Source organism: Peromyscus leucopus, chromosome 5 (assembly GCF_004664715.2).
Source record: "Peromyscus leucopus breed LL Stock chromosome 5, UCI_PerLeu_2.1, whole genome shotgun sequence".
Lineage (NCBI taxonomy): Eukaryota > Metazoa > Chordata > Mammalia > Rodentia > Cricetidae > Peromyscus > Peromyscus leucopus.
In genome coordinates, this window is record NC_051067.1 from 40,772,667 (window position 1) to 40,787,874 (window position 15,208).

Sequence of the window (15,208 nt, forward strand, 5' to 3'; positions counted from 1 at the left end):
TTTAGCCCCTCATAATCATTTAGCATTTTCCTGTTAGAGTTTTTAGTGTAGTAAGGCACTTAGTTCTTTTCACCTTGGCTTATAAATAACCAGCCCTATGTATAGAGAAGTCCTTTACATTATTTCAGATCTGACACCAGTTATGCATTTAAATTATAGGCATGTTTTTCCGGTCTCAACTTTGCGATGTAAAAGTATTGCAAATGAAACTTCATAGCATACACTTAAGACCCCAGGACTTTATTAGTAGTTAGTGTAAAGTACCTGCCCTCCTGCCCATTCGTGGTGCACTGGAGTGTTCCCTAAGTGGAACTTGTGTGAATAGTGGAGATTGCTTGGTTACGTCACTGGTTTTTGTTTTTTAAGGAAAGGCTTCACTGTGTAGGTGGATTGTGGCAATCCTGAACCCTCTCAAAGTGGTCTTTTTGTGTGTGTTTAATTAGCCTGTGCTAGGCGAGCAAGTAGTTTTAAGTTTTCTAAGTTACATCTTTGACATTTCTTTTAACCATGTTTTATATGGTTTAAAAATTTCCTACGTTGGGAGTCACAGTTTACTATATGGGTTTGGCTATTTTGTATACCATTTCTAGATCACCAGTAGCAAACGTGTGTTAGCCTCTAGTCTAGGTCCTTGTCTTGGTCTGTATTGCTAAGACAGTTTTATTTATTTCTTTGTACTTTTTGAGGTAAGGTTTCAAGTAGCTCATTGTGCACCTGGATACGTAGCCATGAATGACCTTGTCGTCCTAGTCTTGCCTCTACTCTAGTCTTGGTAATTGGTAGGATCATGGGCGTGCCCCACCCAGTAAACCTGCATCCCGATTGTCATTGTCAAAAGAACTGCATTTTAATTGTAAAGTCAAACTGCATCCTTTGTGACTTATTTTACATCTGAATCAATATGGTGATGTCCTTTGTTAATGCAGAGTTCTGTACATCTTTCCCCAGCCTAGCAAGTCTCAGCTCTCACCATAGCAAACTTCTCTTTTTCCCCTACAGCAAACTTCACCACGCCCCTTCTCTTTACCTTGTTTTAGTTTTCTCAGATCTTTGAAACTCTTTTGGCTCCTTAATAAAATTCTAAAATATTGACCTTCTTGGCGTTTCAACATGCAAAAAATACGTGTATTGGCTTTCACTATTTACTTAAGAGCATGCCTAATTTTGCTGCTTGCTAAATGTTTTGAAATGCTCACTGGTCATCTCAACCAACCACATTTGAGGGCCATAGCGTCACCCTAATAATTTTCTGAATGTTTTAGCAGTTTTCTAATGTAAATTATCTTTAGTATTTTTGATCTTCAAATATGACTAGGAAATGTGACAAAAGCCCATCAATCAGAGTCATATTTAACTTATTTTGACTTAGAATTAAGTTGGTTAGCCTCTGAAGTTAGTGATTTCTTTTTAAATATTTGAGTTACTTTAAAAATCTTTATTTGAATGAGGTTTTGCCTACTTGTATATATGTGCACCACTTACATGCCCGAGATCGGGAGAATCTAGAAAAAAGCCCAAGATTCCCTGAGACTGGAGTTACATACAGACATTTGCAAGCTGCCCTGTGGTTCTGGGAAAGAAATGCAGATCTGCAAGAGCAGTAAATGTCTTAACTGCCATTTCAACAACTCCTGAAGTCAATGATTTCTAATCTTCCTACTTTAAAGAAGAAACCTACACAATGGAAAAATTGCATTCTCCGGTATAGATAGCAATGTCTTGAAAATACTAGGAGCCTGAACCATTTTAAAAAGAAATATCTGAAATGGTTAATTTCAGCCTGGAGCCAACCGGACCCTCTTACCTGTGTTATTTGCTACAGTCAGAAACAAAGTTTGTGCCCAAACCAAAAACATTGTTACCTTTACTCTTATAAAAATTAAAGGCGGGACTTGGGTACAAATCCTTTTAAGTAATGTTCATTGCATAATTCGTATAAGTTTATGGAAACATGCAAGTAACTATCAGGATGCCCTGTGCTTGCTGGATTCTTCGTAAACACTGGCGGGATTTTTATAAATATCTTTGGTCAATTGAATGCGATTCAAAAAAGCACACACAGACATGTGAAACCGAAGGCTCTTCTTCTTTGGAACTCCAAACTGCCAATTTCTGTGCCATTATTTTCAGCAGTAAGTAAAAATTTGGGGACTAACAAACACAGTTTGGGATTCTAACCTTGAGTCGCCGTGGCCAGAGGGCGGTGGATTGGACGCTCCACCAATCACAGCCCAGCTCTGCCTTATATAAACCCGGGGCCGGAGCAAGGAGCATTGCAAAATTTGCTCTTTGAGTTAGCTTCTCTTTACTTTTCAAGCAGCTTATATTCTGGCCATGTCCGAAACTGCTCCCGCCGAGACTGCTGCTCCGGCTCCCGTTGAGAAGTCTCCCGCCAAGAAGAAGACGGCAAAGAAGGCTGGCGCCGCAAAGCGCAAGGCGTCCGGACCCCCGGTGTCCGAGCTCATCACCAAGGCTGTGGCCGCCTCCAAGGAGCGCAGCGGCGTGTCCCTGGCCGCGCTCAAGAAGGCTTTGGCTGCTGGTGGCTACGATGTGGAAAAGAACAACAGCCGCATCAAGCTGGGGCTCAAGAGCCTGGTGAGCAAGGGCACCCTGGTGCAGACCAAGGGCACCGGCGCCTCCGGCTCCTTCAAGCTCAACAAGAAGGCGGCTTCCGGCGAGGCCAAGCCCAAAGCCAAGAAGGCAGGCGCGGCCAAGGCTAAGAAGCCTGCAGGTTCCACCCCGAAAAAGCCTAAGAAGGCTGCGGGGGCAAAGAAGACCGTGAAGAAAACTCCGAAGAAAGCAAAGAAGCCTGCGGCGGCTGGTGTAAAGAAAGTGGCCAAGAGCCCTAAGAAGGCCAAGGCTGCAGCCAAGCCTAAAAAGGCAGCTAAGAGCCCGGCAAAGCCCAAGGCTGTGAAGCCCAAGGCACCCAAGGCTAAGGTTGCCAAGCCTAAGACGGCTAAGCCTAAACCTGCTAAGGCGAAGAAGGCTGTTTCCAAAAAGAAGTAGGTTTGCTTCTGACAGCAACGAAGCCCCAAAGGCTCTTTTCAGAGCCACCCAGAGAGCTCTGTGAATGCAGCTGTACACACTGACCTAACCATTTCAAAAGGTCCCGCCTGTGTTCCCCTTTGGCCAACCAACCCAACACAACCATGCGGGCTCGTCTGAAAGGTAAGGCTGGCAGAGTTTAGTCAATGCTTGAAATAGAAATTCGACTGTCCCCGAGGTTCTGGAGCATAGTCTCCATGTTACCCAGGACACGGGCGTTAACCCTTTTTGAATCTTACCCTCCTTCCCAATCGGGATTCCCCACCCCCGGTGGCTCAAGTTCCCCGGTCTCCCGCTTCCAGCTCGCCTAGACCTCTGCGCGCGCACTACTACCATCCATGCTGAGAAGATATGGTGAGTCCACTTAGCCTGCCCTGAGCCTTTCCCACCGTAGAAGTTAACGCAGGGCGCGAAAAGGGAGCGAATCCATTGGTTGCACATAATCCAATCCCCTAGCCCAATGGTTCCATGGTTTTGTCCTAACCTTCCCTTGATTGGACAGTTGGTTGGTGACGTCTGAGGGTTCGCGTTACTCATTGCCACAACTTGCGGTGCTGTAGCTGCTACAACCCAGCACGGGCATCTCTTCCAGTGCCAGGTCCCAAGCACCCCGTGTCTATACCAAGGCTGTACATTTCAAGTCATTGACACTTTTTGGTGTTTTTTTTCAAGACGGTTTAAAATGTGTAACAGCCTTGACTAGTGGGAGTCTGTAGAACAGGCTGGCCTCCAACTCATAGATCACCTGCGCCTGCCTCCTGAGTACCGGGATCAAAGGCGTGGGCCACCACCATCCGGCTCATTTACACTTAGGGAGCATTTGCTTGGTTCTTCCATTGGTAGCACACAGATAGTGAAGTTCCTGGATAACAGTCCTTTTGTTGCTTTAAAGGTTTATTAATGTAACTGGTGTGACATCCCAAACAGGATTTTTACCGTATTTATTTAACATTTGGTGGGATTTAAGCGTTAAAGATTGTGTATCATTTTCACTTTTAAGGTTAGATTGTTGCCAACATTACTCAGTCATCCTTTGTCAACTGTTTCAGGCATCGCAGCTGGGCAGTCAGAAATAAGTAAATAGTCTTTTAAGAACTTTCAAGTCACGTTTTCTTTAGCAATATAAATTTTGGGAATGTGGTTTCTTACTGCAGGCTTAATTTGTGTGAAATGCCTGAATGTCATCCAAGAAGTTAAGTTACACTGAGTTAAGGCACCCCACAGGCTTAATTTGAGTCAGAATTGGCTTCTAGTGTAAACACTGCTGGCAGTTTGCAGTTTTCTGCCAATTTGTGTATCTGATCTAGACAGAGCAAAGTAGCCATATTTGTTTCTGTCGCCATACTTTTCTATGAAGTTCCTACAATGAAAATGCTAGCTTCATTTTGATGCCTGTGTTTTTATTTGCCTTTTAACATCTTGCCCCTCTAAAAGATGATTTTTGCGATTACTTATTTTTAAGGACTGGTCACCGTCAGTCCAGACCGACCTCCAACTGAAAGCAGCTCTTACTGAGGCTCAGTGCTGGGATAGCATGCGTTAGGATGCTTGTGCCATCCTGCCGGGCTGCCATTAATTCCACAGGGTCAGAATTTTCCTTCATCCACAATGGAGATTGGTCTTAAAATTAGGTGTGTGTTTCATTTAGCTACATTTTTTTTCTCATCTGCAATGTCGGGGAGAAATTCTAAGTAACAAAGCAGTATTTCTGAATGTGGTGCCTTGCTAAAGTTTAAGCAAAGACTCAAAGTGTCCTGTACCCCCATCTAAAGACCTCATTCTGGAGAGATGTAAAGTGACCAGCTTGAGTGTGTTGCAAATTAAACACCTTAGGTTGTCAATATGTTTTCAACAAATACAAAATAATATATCGGTGACTAATTGGTAGGATGTGAAGGGGCCCCCAAATAGCTTGCCCACACAGCAGCCATGACAGGCTTAGGGGCCTTGACACAGCTTCTGTGACGGGCTTACTGGCAGGCAACACCCAGATCCAGGAATAGCCTTAAACTGACACCACCCAGGGATCCATCCAGGGGTGGGGAAGTACTTGATATCCCAAACATTCCAACCATTAGATAAGGTGGCCAGACTCTGGGACATCTGGCCACTTTATCTAATGGTTGGAATCTTTGGGATGTCAGGTACTATTTTGTTTTACAGATACCCCTAGACAATTGTCAGGCAACCAGGGTTCTGGACCCTGGAAATCCCCTCACTCCAACCTCTGCTATGATAAAAACTCTGCCCCACCTGAGCTCAGGGCTCTGCTTTCACCATTGTGTCAGACAGAGGGACCAAGCTCTGGAGCTTGAAATAAAGGCTCTTTGCTTTTTCATGCTGGATTCGGTCTCTATGGTGGTCTTTTGGGGGTCCCCTCGATCTGGGCATAACAAGGAGAGAGTATATTTTTTAACTTGAGTAACAAAGTTATTTCAGAAGTTTGCTAGAGAGACAAGAAAGAGACAAATGTATGTTGCTTCATCTTTGCCTCTGAATTTTTTGTATTGATATATCTCTTCATAGGAATGTTACTTTATTTATTGGGTAGTTTAAAAGGGAACTCAGGAAAGTATTTTTTTGTTTGTTTGTTTTGTTTTGTTTTTTTCGAGACAGGGTTTCTCTGTGTAGTCCTGGTGCCTGTCTTGGATCTCTCTCTGTAAACCAGGCTGGCCTTGAACTCAGTTCCACCTAGCTCTGGCTCTGGAGTGCTGGGATTAAAGGCATGCCCCACCACCTTCCAACAAGTTTCGTGACTTTTATCCATAAACATTTTACTGCTTTGACTTTGTTATCACTTTAAATCTTTAAATTTTTAATCTTATATAGATTCATTTGCAAAATTGAAGTACACTTTGCAGGAAAGTTTTCCTCCACTTTGGGATCCTGGCAGTAAGTCTCTAGCAATGATGAAGGGCAGCACAGAGGGCTTCTGATTGTTTTTTTTTTTTTTTGAGACAGGGTTTCTCCATGTAATTTTGGTGCCTGTCCTGGGTCTTGGTCTGTAGACCAGGCTGGCCTCGAGCTCACAGAGATCTGCCTGGTTCTGCTTTCTGAGTGCTGGGATTAAAGGCGTATGCCACCACCGCCCGGCTTTGATTGTTTTGAAATATTTTGGCTACACTAGGCCTAAGCCAACACAGAGACCTAGAGAGGAGGATAGAATACACTGTTGATGAAAATCTTGCCATTCTTGTTAATAATTGCATTTATTTATAGTTGAAGAAATGGAAACCAATAAGGTTAAATGGTAAATGGTTATATGAGGACCCCTGGCTCTGGGAAACTTTTCTTCCCTCTCTCCCTATGTGTCTCTGTCTCTCTCTCTCTCTCTCTCTCTCTCTCTCTGTGTGTGTGTGTGTGTGTGTGTGTGTGTGCTGCCCTAGCACTTACTGATTGTGGGGCTGGCTCAGTGAAGCAGGCTTGGTGCATCCTGTCCCTCTGTCCCTGCTGGCAGGGGCATCAGTGATTGTCTTTTGTTCCTGGCCCTCCCAGAAACTGCTTGCTCAAGTCTCAGGAAACTGAAATTGAGGCCTATTCTCTGAGAGAAGACTGAGCAGCCTGCTATGGCGGCTGCCTGGTCCTTTCGGTATGATCCGCACAAAGTATGTTAATAGTGGCACATGGGGACATGCTGGGTTGCAGTGTGGGAGACACTGCAGCTGGGTTACCTGAGGACCCCTTGTTCCAGGGGGACGAGATCTAGTGATGTAGCACACTGCGAGGTCCACTGAGGCTCAGCTTGGAGAGGACAGACGGCAAGACAGGGACAGTAAGTCAGAGGACAGCAGTGAAACAGGGAAACTCCAAGGAGAGGGCAGAGGGAAGGGCAGAGTCTGGGACGCAAAGGAAATGGAGCAGCTCAGTGTTCCCAGCTGGCTCAGGAGAGCCCTGCCTCTGTGAAACCTGCTGGGATGAAGGCCAGAGCTAGGATGCCTGCCGTGTGGCCTGGCACTCTCCTCTTTGAGCTCAGCGATTCTGAGCCCTTGGAGTTCTCAGCTTTACAAAAACTTGTTACACTAGAATGTGCGCCCTTCTGCTTCTGTGGGGACTAAATGCACAGCAGGAGTTGTTCTTGAGGATGGACTTGTACCAACCCATGTCTCAGCATTTCTTCGAAGTGTGTGAAATTGAGGTAAGCTGAATTTGGTACCTCTGGGGCTCTGGACAGAGGACTTAAGACCATGCCAAGATCAGGATTCAGGGAGGGATACATGACATTAAGAACCCAGACTGAATTATTCTGCAAGGATTGAGAAAAATCCAGACACATTCTCTGACTAGAATGCTTTGGCCATCATATTTGCCCTCACACTTCAGACAGCATTTAAAATGTGTTGTGCAATAACAACATGGAGAATTGTTCTTACCCAGAAAGATAAGTATAGAAAATCCCAGTTGGGTCAGGTTGAACTGCTGCATGCACGCAGGCTACTAGAATGCCAGAGAGAGGGAGCAGGAACAGGAGAGAGACAGCTTTCTCTCTTACATCTGGATGCCACTTCTGAGGACAATGTGAAGGGCCTGGCCTTTCCACTTTAAGACTTTGGGTGGAGAACTGTGCCCTCATCAAACTCGTAACTTCTGTCCTGAGTTACTGGAAACCTCCTTAAACAGCATACACCATTTTCATCTTTCATGGTCCGCTATTCAAGCTCTTTTATTGACCTCTAGGTCTTGCCCAAAATAGGTGTTTCAACTTCAGTCGTTACATTTGTATTCAAAGAGAAAAATATAAAGAAGGAACAAAAAGCGTGCTCCTCCTATCTGGGGTGCTGGAGAGATGGCTCAGGAGTTTAGAGCAGATACTGCTCTTGCAGAAGACCCAAGTTCAGTTTCCAGCATCCATATCAGGATGATATGATATCAGCAAATACTCCTGAAACCCCAACTCCAGAGGGATCTGGTGACTCTGGCTGCCAAGGATACGTACATACATGCATGAGGATGCATTCAGGGACACACATACACACACACACACACACACACACTTTAAATAGTAAAACAATTAAAAAAAGAACTTTATTTTTAGTTTATGTGCATGACTGTTTCTGCTGGCCTGTTATGTGAGCCATGTACATGCAGTGCCTGTGGAAGCCAGAAGGGGGAGCCAGATCCTCTGGAACTGGAGTTCAAGATGTTGTGAGTCACTATGTGGCTTCGGGGAACTGAACCAGGGACCTCTCCAAGAACATCAAGTGCTCTTAACTATGGAGACACCTCTCCAGCCACCAAATATTTTTTTAAAGGGTAAGGTCTGAGATTCTGTCAACTATCTCATGACTGAAACTCAGGCACACTGCTTCACCTGGCTGCAAGAGAGACCAGGAAACACTGGATTTAACTGCTGAGCTTCTGTGTGAACTTTAGGAAGAAGGAAGACTGGATGATCACACAACTCCACCCAGGATGGAGACTCAGGGCTTGGAGAGCTGGTCGTGTAGAAGAAGGGAGGACCCAGGTAAGAGAACAAGAGGAGGATCTGAGTAAGGGTGAGAGGCTGTAGGGTCCTCCTCCTGCTTTTTAGAGAGACCTGGGTAAGCAATCCACAGTCCATGGACCTTAAAACTCTCACCTCTCCCATCCACAGTTGAGGCTACTGTGAAAGAATTGGAGGCTGGGGAATCAGAACTGGCCAGCTGGGTCGTACAGAAAACTTCAGTGAGTATGTAGTGCCTAGGAAGATGGTCACACAAAAGAACAATGGATGAATAAGAGGGGGTAGACGGGAGGATGGTGACTGAACCGAAGGATATATTCGTCGTGTGGGAGAGGATCACGAATGAATGGGTGGATTGCTGGCTGGTGGATGGAGAATGGATGGCAATGTTGTTGGAGTTTGTATTGATTGGTTTGCAAATGTCACTGTGATGGTAATTTGCTCCCCAGTGGTGAGATGGGAGACAGTCCAGACCTTTAGCATGCAGGACCTTTTGGGAATCCCTTAGGTCACTATGGGCCATGGCCCTGGAAGTGATCAAAGTAATTGTGGAAAGCCCTAAGTTAATTCTCAAGAAAGGCACATTACAGAAGAGTGAGCCAGCCACCCTCCACTGCAAGCCTCTCTTTGAAAAGGTGATCTTTTTAGGGTTCTCAGCCATTTATCATGGGACCTTCACTCTCTTTGGACTTTTGGGATCCAATATCGTAAGCTAAATAAAACTCTTTTCTCCAGAAGTATTCCGCCTCAGGTATTTTGCTGCATTTGATAAAGACTGACAAAAGGAGATGGAAATCCGAGTGGGTGTGAGTAGTGTGGCAGCCCTAAGAGTGGCCAAGCACCATGCTCACAAAGTAGAGCCTTTTCAGCAGGCCTGTACTGTTTGCTTTCCAGTTCTCCTTCTTCTTTAGGACCTGACTCAAACCTTGCATGCTCAGGTTCAGGAAACTCGTGTCTCCATGTAGGGGCCCCAGAGCTTCCTCTTATTCTGTATCAGCCACTGTTCCTTTCTGATGCGCCTGCTGATCTGCTGCAGCATCCGCTTCAGTCCTCAGGCTGTCGGATGCAGAAGGATGTGACTGTGTGATTCCACTGCTGACTTGTGAACCCAACTGTAAGGACATGTTCAACAAACGTGGACATGAGGAACATAAACGTTAACAATAATGGGAGATGGAGTGACTATCTCAGGTGAAAGAGTGCAACATGGCTCGAATGTATAGGTCCAGAAGGACAGAGAGGAAAATTAAAACCATATGTGGCAGCCGGGCGGTGGTGGCGCACGCCTTTAATCCCAGCACTCGGGAGGCAGAGGCAGGCGGATCTTTGTGAGTTCGTGGCCAGCCTGGGCTACCAAGTGAGCTCCAGGAAAGGCGCAAAGCTACACAGAGAAACCCTGTCTCGAAAAACCAAAAAAAAAAAATCATATGTGGCTAACATAACCATGAACCTGTGGGGTCGAGACTTGTTGCAACAATGGAATGCTCAGATTAACATCCCTCCAATCTCAGAAACAAATCATAAACATGTTTCTGAGAGAAATATTAGAAGATATTGTTCTAATGAGTGGTCACCAGCCATCCATATTATACAAGAACAGGGCACAACAACTGATGATCTTCCAAAGACATCAACAGCTCTACCTTTAAAATGGTTAACAGACAAGCCTGTATGGGTCCAGCAATAATGGCCTTTAACAACAGAGAAACTCCAGGCTTTAGAAGAGTTGGTAGAAAAACAGTTAAATGCTCAGCATATTGAAGAATCAACCAGCCCTTGGAATTCTCCTGTATTTGTTATTAAAAAGAAATCTGGTAAATGGAGAATGGTAACAGACATTAGAGCAATTAACAAAGTAATTCAGCCTATGGGCTCTCTACAATCTGGAATTCCTTTGCCTACTCTGTTACCAAAAGGATGGCCTCTCATAGTTATTGATTTAAAAGACTGTTTCTTTTCAATACCCTTACAAGAAAAAGACAGAAAGATTTGCTTTTACAGTGCCTACTTATAATAATTCTTAACCGGTTAAAAGATTTCAATGGAGGGTCCTCCCACAGGGAATGTTGAATAGCCCAACTCTGTGCCAATATTTTGTACAACAGCCATTGGAAGTGATACGTAAACAATTTCCTAAATCTATAATTTATCATTATATGAATGATATTTTACTAGCTGACTCAAATGCAGATACTTTAGAAAGAATGTTTGAAGAAGTAAAGAAAATTTTGCCTTGCTGGGGATTACAAATTGCTCCTGAAAAGATACAAAGAGGAGATTCTATTAATTATTTAGGATATAAAATACAGATACAAAAAATTAGACCCCAAAAGGTGCAAATTAGGAGAGATAGACTACAGACTCTTAATGACTTTCAAGGATTATTTGGAGATATTTCTCATCTACGAACTATTGTTGGGGTAAAAAATGATGAACTGACTAATTTGTTCCAAAACCTTAGAAGGTGACAAGGACTTAAATAGTCCAAGAGAATTATCACCTGAAGCTGAGAAAGAATTGGCCTTGGTAGAAAAGAAAGTACATGAAGGGCATGTGGATCGTATTGACCCAAAGCTGGATTGCATTTTGGTTATTTTACCTTCTAGGCATTCTCCTACTGGAATATTAATGCAGAGGGAAGGTATTATATTGGAATGGATATTTTTACCAAATAAACCAAATAAAAAATTAAAAACTTATGGGGAAAAAATCTCTGACTTGATTTGGAAAGGAAAATTAAGACTTCGTCAATTAGCAGGAATAGACCCAGCAGAAATTGTCGTACCTTTAACTAAGGAGGACATTGAAAAATTATGGACAGAAGTGAACCTTGGCAAAGAGCTTGCAGTAATTTTTTGGGAGAAATTAACAGCAAATATCCCAAAAGCGATAGAATTGATCTTATAAAGAGAGCTGATTGGATCTTGCCTAGAATTGTATGGCAAAAACCCATATCTGGAGTTCGTACATTTTATACAGATGCCAACAAACAAGGAAAGGTAGGTTACAAATCAGAAAATTTAAGTAAAGTGGTTCAAAGTCCTTATAATTCAGTTCAAAAATCAGAATTGTATGGTATTCTGTTGGTATTAATGGATTTTTCAGAACCTCTCAACATAGTAACTGACTCTCAGTATGCTGAAAGAGTGTTATTACATATTGAGACTGCAGAATTTATCCCTGATGCTTCAGAATTAACTTCACTATTTATTCAATTACAAGATACAATCAGGAAAAGGAGTCATCCTTTATATATAACTCACATTCGATCCCATACTGGTCTGCCAGGCCCTCTAGCACAAGGCAATGATGAGATTGATAAATTATTGATAGGAAATGTGCTGGAGGCCTCAGAATTTCATAAAAAAACATCATGTCAATAGTAAAGGTTTAAAAAAGGATTTTTTCATAACCTGGCAACAAGCCAAAGAAATAGTAAAGAAATGTCCTACTTGTTCCTTCTACAATCAATCACCATTACCAGCAGGATGTAACCCAAAGGGTACTCAGAGGAATGAAATCTGGCAGATGGATGTGTTTCACTTTGCAGAATTTGGAAAATTAAAATATGTACACCACACCATCGATACTTATTCAGGATTTCAATGGGCAACTGCTTTGAGTTCTGAAAAAGCTGATTCTGTAATCACTCATTTGCTAGAAGTTATGGCCATCATGGGTATACCTGCACAAATCAAAACTGACAATGCTCCATCATATGTCTCTGTTAAAATGAAACAGTTTTTTGCTTATTACAATATAAAGCATATTACAGGCATACCACATAATCCGACAGGTCAAGCAGTTATAGAAAGATCAAACAGAACTCTAAAGGATATGCTAAATAAACAGAAATGGGTTACAAAAACCCCCAGAAATAGACTGCATAATGCTTTATTAACTTTGAATTTTTTCAATGCCAATGAGAAAGGAACAACAGCTGCAGAGAGAGATTGGATAATAGAAAAAAACTACAAAATTAAATTAGCCTATATAGTTTAAGGATGTGCTGACCTCAGAATGGAAACCAGGGTATGTATTACGTTGTGGACAAGGTTTTGCTTTTGTTTCTACAGGAGAAGATAAGCTTTGGGTACCATCAAAATTGATAAAGGTTCGATTTGAACAAGAGAAACCCCTTAATTAGAGGAGGTGATAGTTCATCAACCAGCATGAACATCCAATTTAAACTAACTTGTACCAGTAATACATGCCTTTTCATTTAATCAGATAATAACTTTCCAAAAAGGAACATCCCCAAAATTAGTCTTGGGGAAAGGTTTTTGTTTTTGTCTTTTAGGAGAGTGGAAGTTAAGGAATCTGAAGAACACTGGACAAATGAGACAACTGAAGAAAAAGGACAAATCATCTATCCTAGGAAACAGAGTGAGTATATATTATCTAAAAAAATGTATGTCTTCCTAAATGTTTGTTTCTGCTTTTCTCTAAAGATTTAACACTATTGGTCTTCTAATAGTCCCAGTTCAATTAAAATTTAAAGCTGACTTTGGAGTTGGAGAATGGCTCTCTCCTTCTTTAAACTCAAGCATGTTGTTAAAAGGAAAATGCAAACTCCCTGTATCATGCCAGAATAAAAGAGCCATCTTCTGCTATGGGACAGGACAAAAGCCAAATTAATTAAGGGACTATTCTATTACTAATCTCAACTCTTTGATTCTATTCTGATTCTTTAAACTTTTCTTAAAGTATGAATTTTATATCGAAATTTACAAGAATAATATATATATATATATATATATATATATATATACACACACACATTTTAAACTTTGTTAAGATATGAATGGTCATATAGAGTACTAACTAATTCTAGAAAACAGGCTTCAATTAGCTGCATATATATGTCTTTGTGTTCGAGTCTCTCAGTTTTCTGCAGGAAATCACAGCCAGGCCTAACATCAGCTGAAGTCTCCAGAAAGAAGATGGGGCCCCACAACAACAACAATTCCACGTGGACAATAATAATATCACTAAGCTGACAAACATCATCTACAGATCAACTTTGAACTACAAGGTGCTCAGAGCAATTTTGAGATGACTAGCTGAGATGATCCAGTCTCAAAGACTACTTGAATAAGGACTTGAGATAAACCCTGAACTTTGGCATTATACACAGACTGGATAATGAAAGATATAGTTACCTTTCCTAGAATTTGACAATTAACCTAAAATTTTTCTTTCAGGATAAAGATAACTTCGCCCATACCCAACAGGAAGCAATTTTAAGAATACGACGCCCACATTCCCAAAGAGGTGGTGTGGGGCGGGTGGTTTTTTGGTCTTTTTAATGGGTTTTGCGTCTAGGATAATTTTCATTGTTTAGGGGGGTGGTTACAAGTTGTTGTCAGAGGTTAAGGAAAAGGCTAAGCAAAGGAGATTAGATTTAAGGTTCTTGTTTAAAAAAAAGAAAAGGAAAGAAAAGAAAAAGACAGTTACTAGTTTTAAATACTTTACATTGGATTGGATTGTTTTATATTGTATACAAATTATATATATTGAAATTGATATTGTTAGAAAATGCTATATGTATATTTCTGATTGTATTTATACCATTCATTTAACAATGTAATGCAATTTTCTGATCCTTGAATGTTATTATTACCAAGTATTAGGATATAAAGATATGAAAGTTAGTAGTTAGACATTACAATAGAACTTGTATTGTGGTCATATTAGATATGTTTTAAAAATTGAGCATATATATTTTAGACAGGTCATCTTCAAACCCTTCAGAGATCTACAGAATATGGCATTTAAAATGTTTTAATAACTTAGAAAATTTTTCTTTTTTGAGACATGTCGGCTCCTGGCAGTACCAATCTACTTCAGAGAAAATATGGGCATTGAAGAAACTGCATATGGAGTTAACTTTCATTGTGGCAAAAGTTAGCCACTGGACAACAAAGTATCCTCGAATCAACAGGACAAAATGGACAGACAGAACACGAAACAAAGGACTACTGATTCTTGCCAAAACAAGTGTGGTTATGGCTTTATCAAAAGGCATCTTCTGAGACCAGGACAATATGGCCCCATCCCTGAAGTGGCCTTCGCAATCCGGAAAAGATACAGTGCCCTTTTCCTCAAAGGCAGCTTAACAGGCAGAGGGCCGATGGCTTCTGTTGTACAATGGAACAGCAGCTGAAAGCTCATGCCTCTCGATAGTAGACTGGCATTTAATAGAGGGATGTGGAGAAGAAGGGGATGCTGAGATGAAGCCATATATACACAGCCAAGAAGAATGAACAGCTGAATTCAAAAACTGTCAACAATTTCCAGAATTTAAAATCCTGAATCATGACAGGACACTAGTGGAATTCAGCTGTTTCTGATACATGGACTGCTTGCACCCAATGTGAGGCTGAACTATTGACCTTGTGTATATCCTACTTCACAAATGAGTCTGTCAGATACACTAAACCTATAGGCTGAAGATGATGCCCCAACACTGTGAAGAAACCTCAGGTGACTATCCAGGCAGCTGGCTGTTTCTGTCAACTCACAAATTTTTTGGAAGTTGCTTGCATGCACTTCCTGTTTTTATTTTTGTTAGCTAGTATTATTTCCTTCTTGGGTCTCTGAGGGAGTTGAAGATTAGTTAGTTATAGTTGAAAGTTAGTTGAAGATTAACTAGAATAGAAAGTGAATTAGATACATTTTGGACTTACCAAAATAGGATAGATAATGGAATTATTTTCTCTG

At 41.8% G+C, this 15,208-nt stretch overlaps 2 protein-coding genes across 2 annotated transcripts in view; both read left to right on the top strand.

Annotated features, from left to right (window-relative positions):
* LOC114700184 overlaps positions 1-15,208 on the top strand; it is a 66,778-nt gene that overhangs the window by 34,779 nt on the left and 16,791 nt on the right. The gene's annotated exons all lie outside the window — the stretch shown is intronic.
* Positions 2,279-3,769, top strand: H1-5 (H1.5 linker histone, cluster member). Its single transcript, XM_028879571.2, has one exon. The coding sequence runs from the start codon at positions 2,335-2,337 to the stop codon at positions 3,004-3,006; it is 672 nt and encodes a 223-aa protein (XP_028735404.1). The 5' UTR covers positions 2,279-2,334; the 3' UTR covers positions 3,007-3,769.